Raw genomic sequence first — 12,172 nt, forward strand, 5'->3', positions numbered from 1 at the left:
ATATCCTTGCATAAAAATAAACTACTGTTTAGTACTTTACATATTTTAGTTTTCAGACAACTTTCAATGTAAAGTTTGTGCTGAACTTTGTTTGATGCTTATACCTCAGTTCACTGAAATACATATACTTACATGTCAATAAACGTAGTGCTGTCACCTGATTAACTGACATCTCATTTGCATCTAATTTGCAAAGTTATCAAATTCAGAAAGTATGTGATCTGAAAAACATCACATACTTTTATTACATTAGATATGCTACCTATTATATGACATAAATGTATATATATATTAAATGTTTTTATGGGAATTATAAACTAAAAACTATTATTGAAAATGATAAATATAACATATTACAAGAATAATTTGCTTATGAAATACAAATGTAAGTTATTGGCTTTATCCAGTTCAGGATGTAAGGGGAATTCCTCTTTAACAAGCATTGCAGAGTTCCCCCATTTACACCTTAAATTACCATCACAGGATAAGACTAACAACTTAATCATCAACATTTTATTCTCCACATTGTGGATGGGTAGCAACCAATTTTCTAACATCTGCAAACAGTATAACAGTCCTATACACATAGCTGCACATGGTGACAGCACCGTTAAAAGGACTGTCCTGTATTTAAAACCATTGAAACAGATGAGTTGATTCATCTAATCACTGGTACTGCATCTGTGTAATAAAAACTCTTTTTGAAAGTGAAATAAAACTTTGTTTTGTTTAATGACACCACTAGAGCAGATTGATATATTAATCATCGCTATTGAATGTCAAACATTTGGTAATGCTGACATTTTCTTAATGCAGCAAAGGATGTTTTATATGCACTTTCCCACAGACAGGAAAGCACATTCTACGGTCTTTGACAGTTGTGGTGCACTGGTTGGAGCGAGAAAACACCCGAAAGTGAAATATTAAGCCATATACCAATTATTACATTCAGGATTCACTTTGAGCCAATTTTGTTTTGGTTGTTGGTGTGTGGGGAGGGGGGGGGGGGAAGAGGAGATGAATTGTTACCACACAGGCCATAAGATTTCAAACTTCATGGGAAACACTTTTTCGGGTTCCGTGCCTTATGTATCATGGGAACCCATCGGAAACTGTTTATATTATTTTTGTTGAATAGTAGTACTCGATATAATAATCTTGAGAAACAATATTTTGGTTCCGTGATTTTACCAACACTGTCCCGGAAATGATCATTACCATGAAATTTAAATATAATTTAATTTTAAAAAGACATTAGCCAAAAACATTAACTACAAACTTGGAATAAGTCTGTTTAAAAATTTACATACAAAATTACCTGGAATTAAACAATACATGTTTTAATGTGCAAAGTACCAGTAATCAACATATGCACATTTTCATGATTCCAAATATATATGTATAAAGTAAAATTATTCTTTAAGAACATAAAAATTACAAGTAAGAAACGGGGGGAATAGAATGCAATTAAAAAAACAAATTGCAAACAATAAAGCTAAGATTACATGTAAAAGCATAATCACTATTTTGTATTTTAATTACAAAAACTTGAAATCAAGAAATTAACAAACTCACGTTTCTATACCTGGACCAATGGGATGACGTTATATTGTAATAAATGTAAAGAAAATTTAATGATTGTGACAATAAATCAAGAGTCCAGACTTTTAAAGAACCTACTTAGTGAGAACTACTTCAAGAATAAACTCAAGGACTGATCAGAATTCAACACCAAATATATATTTTCACATGGTGTATGTCAATAAAACTAGTAACAGACCGCATCTTTTTTCATTTACAGGTAATTAAAAAATTAACTAGTACATTGTATTTGGTGTTATAACTATATTATTAAAAACATTTACATGTGGAAATTTGTATGATCTCTTTCAAGTATATCACAATAAAAATGTTGCTTTTCATTTTATCACAACAATAATGATATTTGAAGGTTTGAGTTGGGTGTGTGTGTGTGGGAGGGGGTAATTTCATTTATTTATTTCTGTTGTTGTTGTTGTTGCTATTAACCATTGACAGTAAATGCGTGTGACCCACAACATTGGGGCATTGACTCATCGTGAAACTGGATTAACTAACATGCTTTGCTAAGTACTTTTGTTGTCATCATATGTATCCTTTATCTTAAATATAAGTTAAAATACAAAAAACAAAAAAAGTATCTCGGTGGACATACCAATGTAAATAACTTGTAAATTCTGCTGACCAGATGGGATAGGCATACCAATGTACATGGGCCATAGATAATGCCCTTCCTTGCCAGGCCTCAGCCTACATGTAGCTATGTACCTCACTAGTTGACTAGCGGGGTACATTACAGATTAACCAGACACTTGTGTAATAGAGAAGCCAACTTCACATAAACATTCTAACTTTACAGTTACAGTTAGCAATTGTACATTTTGTATCTATTACACATAGAAAGTTATATCAGAATAAATTGATATGTTTTTGCATTATTATTTGTACTGTATGCAATTATAGTGATATTTTAACATGTGCAAAATTAGGCTACTAAATCCATGATTTAAAACAATAAGTGAGTTCAAAATATACACATATATTTTCTTTTGTCTTTTTCCTTGATCACGATGCATATTCCACAATATTCTGCATTCAGGGCTCGAACTTAAGAATTTGTCTCCCACAGCGATTTTTAAAAGAATTGCAAAGGGTGAAATAATTTTGAGCCTGCTTATGGCAATTTTTAAAAAAGTGACATTTGCAGAAAATAAACCTGACTGAAAGGCCATCTTGTTATATGTAGACATCTTTTAAATGTGTAAATGTTAAATATTGGCAGATAATGTACACCATGTGTATACATTACGCCATTGTTGAGCTTTACCGACAGCACAAAAGTGCCATCAGTGATGCTCTCTACCTACAGCAATTTATATCTCAACGACAGTAATTGCCGTCGGTGCTGCCGTTAAGTTTGAGCCCTGTGCATTAAATAGTTACCAAATACCTGTAAATGTACGAATGCTCACCGTAAATGTAAAGTTACTTTGTTGAAATTGGTTCTAGTTCTCTAATTGTACACATACAATAATATATTAGCACCTCTTTTCAACATCTAAATATTTACTTTTAATATGTACAAAGACAAAAAACCCAGTACAAAAAACAGTGTGAACAAAAGAATATTTTGCTGCTTTTAATGGTTAAAAAAAAGCACCGTAAAAATATAAATGTTTACATTTTGAAATACATACATATCAGTTAAGAAATGTTCCACTAACTGAATTTAGTGTGAATTAAAATAAAGTTGTGACAAAAATGGATGGGTTCATTAAGACTAGATATTAATAATTTCAAAACAAACTTCAGACTGGTCAATCTCCACTAAAGATGGATTAGTGCAAAAATTACAATATTTTAAAAATGTAAAAACTGACAACATGAATTTACTTCACAACTGGTTAGTGAACTTTATTAAGTGGTGCTCCCAAGATTTGTGGGGCTACAAATGCAATTTGCAAGTGAAATGATACAGGAAAGCGATAAACATTAAAAGTTAATACTAATGTATTTATTGTATTGCAGTTTGACAAATTATACACAATCAATAAAATGAAAGTTAACAGTTTATTTTGTTTAACGACACCACTAGAGAACATTGATTAATATATTAATCATCAGCTATTGGATGTCAAATATTAGGTCATTGTGACATCTGATCTTAGCAAGAAACCAGCTAAAATGTATTAGTAGCAAGGGATCTTTTATATCCTACAGACAGGATAGCACATACCATGGCCTTTGATGGTTTGTTAGTTGTTTTTGTGTGTGTGTTTTAAGTCTTCTTTTTATGTGGAGATGACATATTACCGAGACATGATTTTTTAAAAATTGTCACCCCATTTATGTCCGGCAACCATACAAGAAAATTAAAGTTTATTTTGTTTAACGACACCACTAGAGCACATTAATTTATTAATCATCGGCTATTAGATGTCAAACATTTGGTAATTTTGAAATATTCTTTATAGAGAGAAACCCACTACATTTGTCCATTAGTAGCAAGGGATCTTTTATATGCACCATCAGACAGAATAGCACATACCATGGCCATTGATATGTCAGTTGTGCACTGGCTGGAATAAGAAATAGCCTAATTGGCCCACGGACAGGGATCGATCCTAGCCTGACCATACATCTGGGCAAGCACTTTACCACTGGGCTACGTCCTGCCTAGTTAAAACTAATGTATGTATTGTATTGCAGTTTGACAAATTACACAAAATCAGCAAACTGAATTACTGAAATGCAGGTGACCTCAGGTTACTCTGTCAACTTTGTAAATCTTGTGTCATAAAACATAGTAAAGTGTCCAGGGCTCACGTGACCGGGCGAAGTGAGGCCAAACTTCGCTCTGACCAGCCTGACGTCGCTGTGTCAGTCACCATAAGGCGAAATCTGTGTCGCCTTTTAAAAAATATTCATTACTTGCAATGCACACATAACGGATGAATGGTGAAGACCTTGAGGAACACCTATTCATAGATAATAATTAAGTGTGAAGTGTCTGAGAGTTTGAAGAGAGACTGACGCCACAAAATCATGCGACAGGCTCACAGATACCCATAGACTGTCTAGCTCAGACACTAATAGTTGGCCTAAACATGCTACTGACTGTTTAAGTGTATTGTCAGGCGAATGTGCTGGAAACAAGGGTTGGGATCTACACTAAACTGGATCCCCAGGTTGATAAAGTGCCCGTGTTAAACGACCACTGTAAATTCTATTAAAAATGTGTTTTTTTGTTAAACAACAGTGACAAGGTGCAGCAACAGATAAGCAATTTTCACACTTTCACGGATACTAGTACCCATTCAGTCTGACAACTCCACGGTGTATCAATTAAGAAACCGTGACTGTGGAACGCATTTAATTGCCTCTGGGTAATCTAAGCTTGACAGTGGTAGATTAACCTACTAGGACAATACTCTGAATGGAGTAGTTAGTACATGAAAAGAGAAGACAAACTTGTGAGAGAATGAATTCTAAACGGTTAAATTAGTGCTGTTCAATTACATTTCATTATGTGGAAAGATGATTTTGAGAAAACTATACCGGCCTTGGTGGCACAGTGGTTACGCTATCGGTCTATAGGCTGGTAGGTACAGGGTTCGCAGCTCGGTACCGGTTCCAACCCAGAGCGAGGGCTCAATGGGTAGGTGTAAGGCCACTACACCCTCTTCTCTCTCACCAATCACTAACCAACTAACAACTAACCCACTGTACTGGACCGACAGCCCAGATAGCTGAGGTGTGTGCCCAGGACAGCATGCTTGAACCTTAATTGGATACAAGCATGGAAATAAGTTGAAATGAAAATGAAAAAAACTATAGAGCACATATCCATCAATTAGCAGTACAGACGGTAAAAAAAAATAAAAAAATAAAAATACAGAATGTAAAGTTGCACCCATGTTAAGATAACTTCTGTTTGCATATTTTATTTTTTGGAATAAAAATTAGTCTCCCTGCTGTCAACGAAAACAAAGTTATTCTTCTAGTGTTTTTTCTTTCAGGCAAGAACAAATACTTATTATATACTAGTTAGCATTATCATGGGCAAGAGTTAATGAATTAAACAATTAAAACAAGACCAAACAGTTCTACTGAAATAGTCTACTGTCCACTAAGCTATTCAGGTTAACAATTTTATATACCTGTAACATGCAAGTCTGTAAAGCAATTAATAAAATAATAAAATAAAAACTCTCTTAACACATGCAAAATATGAAATGTAAGATAAATGTGATGTGGACTAATTTGATGGGATAGTTTGTCTGTAGCAGACGGCACAGTCTACAAAATAGTGATACGGCTCCAAGTAGCCATACTCTCCTTTCAAATTCACCTGTGAAGGACAATTTCACAGATACAACAAATATAACCCACAAACAAAAAAAGTATCTGTGCGCCCCTGTGCAGTATATTTTGATTTCAGTAACAATTAATACATAATTGCGACACCAGAATTTAAGGAGTATATCACACACATGTATGTCTAGTGACAAAAAAAGGGTGGGGGGGGGGGGGAAGGGGGGGGGAGAGGAATACTAGTACAAAACAAATAAATTGAAGTTAATGTCACACAGTTGTTCGGGTTGGTTTGGAATTTTTTGTTTGTTTTCGACATGTTGATTTACGTAAAAAGAATGATCTATCAAACAAAAAATCAAGAGTACCGGTACTGTGTTATAAAAAGTTATACTTATAGTTTTATATTCAATAAATCCAGTCTTGATTATAAATCAAAATGACAAAATTAAAAATGTAATTGCAAAAACAAGTTTTATTTTACTTTTATATTGGACAAACACATTATGCGGTTTGAAGTATGTAGCAATGAATGCACTATTCTGGATTATGTTAGTAGGTAAATTACTTTTTACATAATGAAAATGATAAATTAAAATTAAAGAATGCAAAGATGAAAAATATCCCAATAAAAATATAGTTTTCTACTGGTACTCTTATTCACCGGACATACACATGTATGATTATCAGATATGATATGCTGTATTTTAAGTCCTTCATTGTCATACTGTAATTCGGGAAATTAACGTGAACAGGATATTATTGCGATAAATGTGTCTAGATATAACTTGCAATAATATCTTGTCACAAATATACTGTATCGCATTTATAAATATAAAATTCCAATAAATGTTTTGAAGAAAAATTTGCAATGAAATACTTTCATTATTGTTTAACCGAGGTAGCAATGCTTTCCCAAATATTACAATTATAATAAGAAAAAAATGTATCAGCTCATAGAGGTCAAACGGTTTGTAATACTTGTACATGTTTTTGAAAACTCAACTAGCCCTGAAAACATTGTTAATTTAATAATACAAGTTACTCGACTGTTGTATAAATATTTATAGACTTTCATCAAAAACACATGGTCACATTTTCTGTGGTAATTAAGTTATTAATTAATAATATCTAAATTTTAAGTTCTCAATATCTGCATTGTTTTTATTTTGTTTGAGCAATCCTTTGTACAATTCCCTAGCTTAAGTGTCGACAACACCTAGTCTACTGGAAAGTAAAACAAATTATTAATCGATTTAAAATGTTTCATTTTCCAGCTATGACATCTGTTAAAAATAAATGGCTCGCATTCCAAAGGTACAGTAACAACCTTTACCATTTGACATAAAAATACATTTGGAAATACTACAAGCATTACAATATTATAAATTGTATTTGTCAAAACTGACAATATAAGGAAAACGTTTCAGTAATCTGTAATTTAATCGGGGGTTTTAAACAGCTGTGGCAGCTGAAAATATTTTCCACTAATTATTTGTCGATTTTGCAGAAGTTTATTAAAAATCTCTGGACTTCCTACCTGTACCACATTTAATAATGAAAGAATGCACATTGCCTATTTCCAAAATAAAGTCTTTTGGGAGTATCACCTTTTTTTAATAAAACTTCTGAAATATGACCATGGAAATCATAATTTTGAATTACACAATTAATACTGCATTTGAATTTCATAAAATCATAAAAGCTGCCAATTCAAATACATTTTAAAAATGATTTTAAGCTTTTAGAATAGATCATCAACTTTTATTTTTTTGATGTGACAAAGTCGTTCTACAATTTGCTTTAGATGTTAAGAATAAGAATAAGAATAATTTATTTGCATAACACCCGAATATGGGCAGAGCAAAAATAACAATATAATATACATTTATCTGCAGTAACAGTAACATAAATATACATTAATTACATGAACAAACATCTGAATCAACAAATACATATGTAATAACATCTATAATGGCTTTAAATAATATAACTGTTTATTAACCGTTTAGTGTTAAAAATGACGCTGAAACTTGCGAGTTGTATATCAGCAATTGGTGATGTCCATTAGCAAATAAACAAAGAGTTTGTTTTGTTTAACACCACCACTAGAGAACATCTATTTATTAATCATCGATTATCAAAAATGTGTGTGTAGTAAAACAGTGGTTGTGTTAGTATTTTGTATCAGCAAAATGAGAGAATGCCGAGGCAAGATTGCAGTTTTAATGAAACAACACATTTTATAGGTCAATCCATCATATTAATGTTAAAAATCTGAATTTGTCACCAAACATTTAACACGGACAAGCTTGTTCATGTCATGCCATCCCATGATAAATATCTGAGATGTAAAATGTTGCAAATAAAAATGTACGCATAATTGACATAGCTGATAAACATATAATTATACAATAGTCTAAATAATAGCATAACGACATATTTTCATCTAAGTGACCCATTTTCTAACTCATTTCAAAACTGGCTACTCATTTATGATCAATGTAGGCTGCATGTATACATGTATCTAACAAATGTATCACAAAATATTGGATCTTTTTATCAAAGAAAACCAAAGAAATATGTCCAGCAAAATTCCATTATAATAACTTACTTTCAGCTGAAGATATCACAATGTATGAATACTCTGGGTTTTTGGTTTGAGTCCGTATTACCAGTTAGTATTACTGGATGGCATCAACGTCTTGTTAATTCACACATGAAGAATTAATTTCCAAAACGCTATACATGTATATCCATTTTTGTCATTTTGATAAAACCAAAAAAGAGAGGTTTTGCTACAACATGACGTAGTGTAATTTATATCATACAAAGAAAGGTTTGACCATCCTGGTCAATGGGTAAAGATTAACAGAAACTTTACTGTTATATTTCTGAGTTGTTTTGCTAACTTTAAAATTTGCAAATTGGCATATATCATGTTTTGCACTTCAACATATATTTCTTGCATTTTGAAATGACCATACGGTTTTGCCTCAGTTGGGTATCCAGGGCTAGAAATGAAAAATAAAAATCTACATGCACCAGGTGCATGCTGAAAAAAAAAGTTACATGCACCATTAAAATTCTGCATGCACCAAAAATAAGGTAAATTTCAGGGTTTTTTTTATACGAAGCTATTCGGAATTATTCGGCAATACCTATATTTATTTATTAACAGTACCGGAACGTTATACAACTGCGTTTATTACTGATTCTTGATCAAATTTGAAAATTTCACCCAACGTAAACGCCTTACAGAAATCTATAATAGGCCTCTTACAAAAACGTACGAATATTTGTGTTTTGTATTAAGCAAGTTATCAACTTTTTTAACTTGATAAGATCTGTTGGTATAATATAAATTAGCCTACGGAATTCGACGAGAAATTGCGACTGAAATAAACACTGGCTGACTTCGAGTCAACTACGCGAGTAACGCACCTGCACGTTCGCAATCATCTGATCAAGTGCCCATATCTGAGGTCGAAAATGTTCAAGGCAGTTACGGTACTTTGTATTGATCACAGATCTGGCAGAGTTCAATTTGTCAGTGACGACAACAACTGTGTTATGCGTGTGGATACCCCAAAGTCGGTCTGGACCACCTTCCCTAATACCGTTCACGGATATATCCGAGATATTGCCGGCAATTTTCGCAAATATATTTCACGGAAATTACCGAAAGGGCTCCATTGTTGTAAGTAGGATTATGGGATACAAAATGGATGCACCCATAAAATAAAAGTTATCGTTTTCATGTGGCGAACAGATTACGAAATGCATACGCAAAATTCAACAACTTTAGTCTGAATCTGGTAGACAACAGGATACTAGTATATGCAATACACAGTACTTGAAAAATATTAGCATGCACCGCGTGCACCCAGTTTTAAAAGTTACATGCACACGCAAAAATCAGCATGCACCGGTGCATGTACTAACACTGCATTTCGAGCCCTGGTATCTGCTCTGGGTATTAAAAATATTCAACATTCAGTAGCAACAGCACAGTCATGACTGCATGGACATCAATGTTAGTATCAACAGCATGGCTAGCATCTACAAATAATGGTCACATCATATTTCCATTTTCTTCTGTGGGTTAGTAAATACCATCAACAACTCAAGAATAAGGAAAAGGACAGCCCAAACCTTTGAAAATTGCTTCAATTATTCTTTCATTAACACATTACTTTCACAAGTTTTTATTTCAAGTAACCTATTTTTCAGAGGCATATTAAAGGACACGAGTTAGATGGTCGTAACAGGTTACGTAAACTCAAATAGGCTACCTGAAGTAGTTTTGTGTAATCATACATGGGTTACACCAAATTTTAATTCTCAGTGGCCTGTAGATAAACATTAAATATACCACCTCAGGCAATGAGCACTGAATTGATAAAACCCAGCTTTTGTACACGACGTGGAAAACATGGCAGTTGTTTTCTTCTTAACATACGTAATAATGAACAAAAACTCCCAGGCACACCTGATAACACACAGCAGTCAACAGAGGCGTAGTCCAGTAGATAACACCTGTTTCACTACAGTGCTGATAACACCTGTTTCACTACAGTGCTGATAACACTTGTTATTATGTATCACAGACATGTTGATCTCTTTCACAGCCTCCAAATTCAACGCATGATATGTGATCATTTCAGTCATCATCTGGACTGGAAAACAAATAACATATATTATTAGTAAAAACACATTATGCCTAAACCAAATATTGTATACATAAAATTAGAAGGGAATGTGGTAAGAGGGAAGACATAAATTGCAAAGAAGTGTCCTTTTTAGTTTAGAAGTGTCCTTTTTAGTTTATAAGTGTCCTTTTTGTCTAGCAGGAGAACATCCTGTATTATTGTACTCTAATTCTTGTTCATTGTTTCATGTAATATGTTTTTACCAGCATAGACTGGGCACTGCCACAATATTAGACGACACTAAAACAAGAAATGCTATCCATGTGGCCAGCTATCTGCAATTTCCCTCTAAACTAAGATAAAAAAGATAAGACATTTGTTTTGTTTTATTTAGTTTGTTATTTAACGACACCAAGAGATCACATTGATTTATTAATCACTGGCTACTGGATATCAAACATTTGGTCATTCTAACACAGAAGAAACCTAAGTTACATTTTTCCATTAGCAGCAAGGGATCTTTTATATGCACTTTTCGACAGATGGGACAGTGCATGTCACAGCATTTGGTACACTGTTTGTTAAGCACTGTTTGCAACAGGGAAAACACCTAATCTTGCAATGGGTCCACAGAGACAGTTTGACCATACAAATCTAACAACCCAGGTGAGTATCTTTCAAGTTCGCCCGTTTTGTTTTGTTTAACTTTCTTACTAGAAAGAAATGTTTTATTTAACGACGCACTCAACACATTTTTTTAACAGATTTTGAGAGGAAACCCGCTGTCGCCACTACATGGGCTACTCTTCCGATTAGCAGCAAGGGATCTTTTATTTGCGCTTCCCACAGGCAGGATAGCACAAACCATGGCCTTTGTTGAACCAGTTATGGATCACTGGTCGGTGCAAGTGGTTTACACCTACCCATTGAGCCTTGCGGAGCACTCACTCAGGGTTTGGAGTCGGTATCTGGATTAAAAATCCCATGCTTCGACTGGGATCCGAACCCAGTACCTACCAGCCTGTAGACCGATGGCCTACAACGACGCCGGGTCCTTCTAACTATTGCAGGCAAAATATCTGACACCATGTCATACAAGCTGACACACTGTATACCCACATACAGTACACACACTCGTTCATATTCATTGGCACATGGTACTGACCAGAAATAATAACAGAACACAGATCGAGACTATTTTTGATAATGGTCGTTTTAGTTTTACATGAGTTGAAAAGGTGGTTTTCGGAAAATATTTCCCTTGACAACAATGGTGGAATGTCGCGGTAATTTTTAGGAAGTGATAGCTGATTATAACAGCTAATTTTATAATAAATGTGACTGTTTCACCAACAACGAAAATCACACAATATTGAGATGTGAATTTGTAGTTTGTTTCCAAAAACAATTCTGGTCAGTACACACAGTTATTGGGAATAATGGGCATAAATACTGGACATGTGGCTACAAATGTGCTTAAGAAAATATGATTTTATTGATTTTCTGCCTAAGTTTAACCAACATTAACTGATCTAAAATATCATATAAATGAGAAAACCCATGAAAATAATACTTTATACAGACATTATTTGATGTATTAATAAAATTTTAAGTGGAAACTAGTGAGTAAAAGTTATAAATTTGTTCCCCACCAACGAGTTTTTTGT

The 12,172-nt window shown here is 33.6% G+C and overlaps 1 protein-coding gene across 1 annotated transcript in view; it reads right to left on the reverse strand.

Moving 5' to 3' along the window:
- Window positions 1-9,736: 9,736 nt before the first annotated feature.
- LOC121372623 (beta-1,4-N-acetylgalactosaminyltransferase bre-4-like) overlaps window positions 9,737-12,172 on the reverse strand; it is a 55,191-nt gene continuing 52,755 nt past the window's right edge. Inside the window, exon 8 of the mRNA XM_041499048.1 lies at window positions 9,737-10,532. Coding sequence (XP_041354982.1) covers window positions 10,524-10,532 — 9 coding nt within the window. The 3' untranslated portion in view covers window positions 9,737-10,523. The remainder of the gene's footprint in view (window positions 10,533-12,172) is intronic.

Source organism: Gigantopelta aegis, chromosome 4 (genome assembly GCF_016097555.1).
Source record: "Gigantopelta aegis isolate Gae_Host chromosome 4, Gae_host_genome, whole genome shotgun sequence".
NCBI classification, from domain to species: Eukaryota; Metazoa; Mollusca; class Gastropoda; order Neomphalida; family Peltospiridae; genus Gigantopelta; species Gigantopelta aegis.